The following is a 3525-nucleotide window of genomic DNA, read 5'->3' as shown; positions in this document are numbered from 1 at the left end:
AATGTGGTGAAAACTGCACATATTGTGATGCCACTTTTGAGTGTTCAAAATGTGGTGATAACAACATTTTAAGGGACGGAGTGTGTGTTCACTTCTCACAAATACCAAACTGCATATCATCACAAAATTCACTTTGTTGGGAATGTGCAGACAACTACAAGTTAAGTGATGACAAAATTGAATGTTTTATAAACACGAATTATGGTATAGTTGTTGGTCTTCCAATTGTGTGTGTAATTGTACTTGTTGTTATAATTGTGACAATTATAACAATTGTTGTTCTGTTTGTGTTGAGAAAGAAAGATAACAAACACACTGAAAATATTTGTGTCTTTAAGATGAGTCGCTCCAATATAGTGATGACTAAACTAGATGGTGACATTCTATCAAACAAAAATGAAATTTCATTTGGTGATGAAAGTGACAAAATACAAATTGAAAGTGAAAGTCGTGAATTGTTGTGTGTTGGCAACTCGTCTAAAGGTAACGTGAAAATTCAAATCACAACAAAAGACAAATGCGACAAATACAAAATTCGTACAGAACCCAAAATAGTGACTTTAAAAAGCGGATTTGCATGCGAATTTGAAGTCTTTTTGACTCCACTTTGTACTATGAATTTAAGTGATGAAATTGTGATCATTTCACTCAATTTAAAAACTGGCAAACAAAACACGACTTCAATTCATATTAATGGACAAGTTGAGAACTCTACACATCTTGATTACGACGAGTTAATAGAAGAAAAGAAAATAGGAGAAGGCTCTTTTGGCGTTGTATTTAAAGGGAAATACAGAGGAAATGTTGTTGCGATCAAAAAGATGAAACAAGTTGACAACTCAAATGGTGAAAATGCAGTGTTTGAATTTACAAAAGAAGTCGAAATGCTCGATAAATTTAGAAGTGAGTATATCACACACTTCTATGGCGCAGTGTTTATACGATCAAAAGAGTGTATGGTCACTGAATTTGCTACATTTGGCTCGTTAAAAGACGTTTTAAAACACAAAACAAGTAAAGAAATAGATATGAAGTTACGAGTAAAGTATTGTCTTGATGCGTCTAAAGGTATTTTATATTTACATGAGAATGGGATATTACACAGGGACATTAAGCCAGACAATTTACTTGTGTTTTCACTTGATTTGAATGACAAGGTCAATGCTAAGTTGACTGATTTTGGAAGTGCAAGGAATGTGAATATGCTGATGACTAACATGACATTCACTAAAGGTGTTGGAACACCAAAGTACATGGCGCCAGAAATATTAAATAAGCAAAAGTACAAAAAATCGGCAGACGTTTATTCACTTGCTATGACTATGTTTGAAATTGTAAATTGGGAAGAAGCTTTTCAAAAAAGTGACGTTAGATTTAAATATGCGTGGGATATTGCAGACTTTATCAGTGCTGGAAAAAGACTATTTATACCTAACAAAGTACCAAATGAACTTTCAATTATAATCACCAAATGTTGGGACCATACACCAACCAACAGAATGGGAATTGAAGAAATAGAAAAAAGTCTGGAACAGTATTATTCATTTATGCAATAATTGTATTATAACTTTTTAATTTATTTTAAATAAAATATGTTTTATTCATATTATTGTTTCTTGTTAAAATAAGTTTTTTTTGATTGTTATTAAAAGATCTTAGTTAAATGCTTAAATAAACGAAATACAGTCAAAGGCGTCTATTTGTTGTAAATCCAGCAGAAAAAATTATGTATTTGTCGTAAATGAGTGAATTTTGTAGAAAATTCTTTTTGATATTGAAATTTATTTTTTATAAAAAGTTTAGTTTTAAATTCAACAAAAGTTACAGATTCGAGAACAAAATATTTAATTGTCGTACAGTATGGTCACTTTAGCTTATGTGGAACTTTACCTTATGCAAGGAACCTGTTATAATATATAGTTATTTTATAATATAAAAAAAATTGTGGATTCCTCCAAAAATGGTAAAAATAACACAAAATGGATTTAAAAAAATGAATGATTTCAATTTTATTATTGTTAGTGAAAAAACCCACAGATAATAAACAATAAATTAAATTTTAATAAAGAATATTATTTATGTTTATTATATTTGATATGTTGTGATAACTCTCGTGTTCATAGCAGTTTAATAGAAAAAACATATGCTATTTTATATAATTTTAAAACTAAATTGATATGGAAATTGTTTAAATTATTCAATCAACATAAAGATCAATGAGCATCGTAAGAGTGTGGTCGTTTTAAAACGATAATCAATGACAACCCATCTTATTTCAATGTTTTGGACACCAGCATAAATGAGAAACTCACGTACCAGAAAACGCTGTCCAACGAGAGTTTGTTGACATCGTTTGTGCCATTGACATATTTTTGCGTAATTGTATTTTTTTGGAGACGAGATAAGCTGGTAGTAAGTATCATATACCATTTTACAAAACAAAAAAATACAAACCGGTATCGGGAATTTCTCTTTACGTTGGCTAAAGTCGTGGTGTAGAGACTTTAAACATTAATTTATTTAATTTAAAGTTCTGGTTTTCTTGTTCAAAATTATCCAAAAACTACCTCAAAATAGCTTTTTGCATAAGGCAGCGTGTCTGGTATTTTTAGAATTGAATTGTTTTAACTATTTAAATGGTTTTGTTATATTAAAATTAAATAATAAAATCCTTGCATAAGGTAAAGTTTTGCATAAGGCAGAGTGACCATACTGTACACCAAAACAATTGGCCAGTAGTGCAACAATTAAGCAACTTCGACAATTATAATTACGACAAATAGGCGCCTTTGATTGTAATCAATTTTCAAAACAATTGAAAATTGATTATTAGATATGAACAATAAATTACTATAATATAATACTATATTTTCTGATGGATATCTTTTAAACACAAACACGACACGTTGATGTTTTTGTTATATAGTAATTTATAATTAATATTTACCACATTTTTATCACACTTATAACTAGAAATAGTAGTTGTTATTATAATTTTTTATAGTACTTAATTATTACACAAAAAAAACTATATTTCTAATGTACATTAAGTTCGATAAAAAATTATTCGAATAAACAAAAAAAAAATATTTATTTACTATTTTTCTGGTCTTCTTGGTTTTTTTTCTTTATCGAAATGTTTGAACCGAAGGGACTTATCAACCAATTTGGATGTTATAGTTTTGGGTTTTCCTTTGCATTTGACATATTTTGGATCCTTTATTTCCCCATTTTTATATTGAGTATCATCACTTTTACAATTCTCAAAAATCTGTAAAAATTCCACAGCATTTTGAAATATTGTTCTTCGACTTAATAGATTAGCAACATTACACAATTTCTTTTTAATATCACCTCTAGTTATTTCTCTTTCTTCTGTGATTATTCTAACTTCATGAGTTGGTTCAGTAGTGTTTTCTATAAATAAATTGGCTTTAAAATCTGCCTTTAATAGTACAGGAGTGTTATTCTGGCATTTTACAATTGGACGTATGATCGAATTGATATCCAAGAAATACCCAATCG

General features: G+C 28.9%; 1 protein-coding gene across 1 annotated transcript; it reads left to right on the top strand.

Annotated features, from left to right (window-relative positions):
• Position 1: 1 nt before the first annotated feature.
• EIN_220700 (protein kinase, putative) lies at positions 2-1556 on the top strand (the record flags this gene model as incomplete). Its single annotated transcript, XM_004262062.1, has 2 exons — positions 2-3; positions 74-1556. Coding segments are annotated over 2 exons (1485 nt in total), but the record flags the coding sequence as incomplete, so codon positions are not given.
• Positions 1557-3525: the final 1969 nt, after the last annotated feature.

The sequence above is a fragment of the Entamoeba invadens genome (genome assembly GCF_000330505.1).
Source record: "Entamoeba invadens IP1 unplaced genomic scaffold scaff_1105074725089, whole genome shotgun sequence".
NCBI lineage: Eukaryota > Evosea > Mastigamoebida > Endamoebidae > Entamoeba > Entamoeba invadens.
Note: the sequence above shows the minus strand (reverse complement) of the source record. Positions and strands in the feature narration are given on the sequence as shown.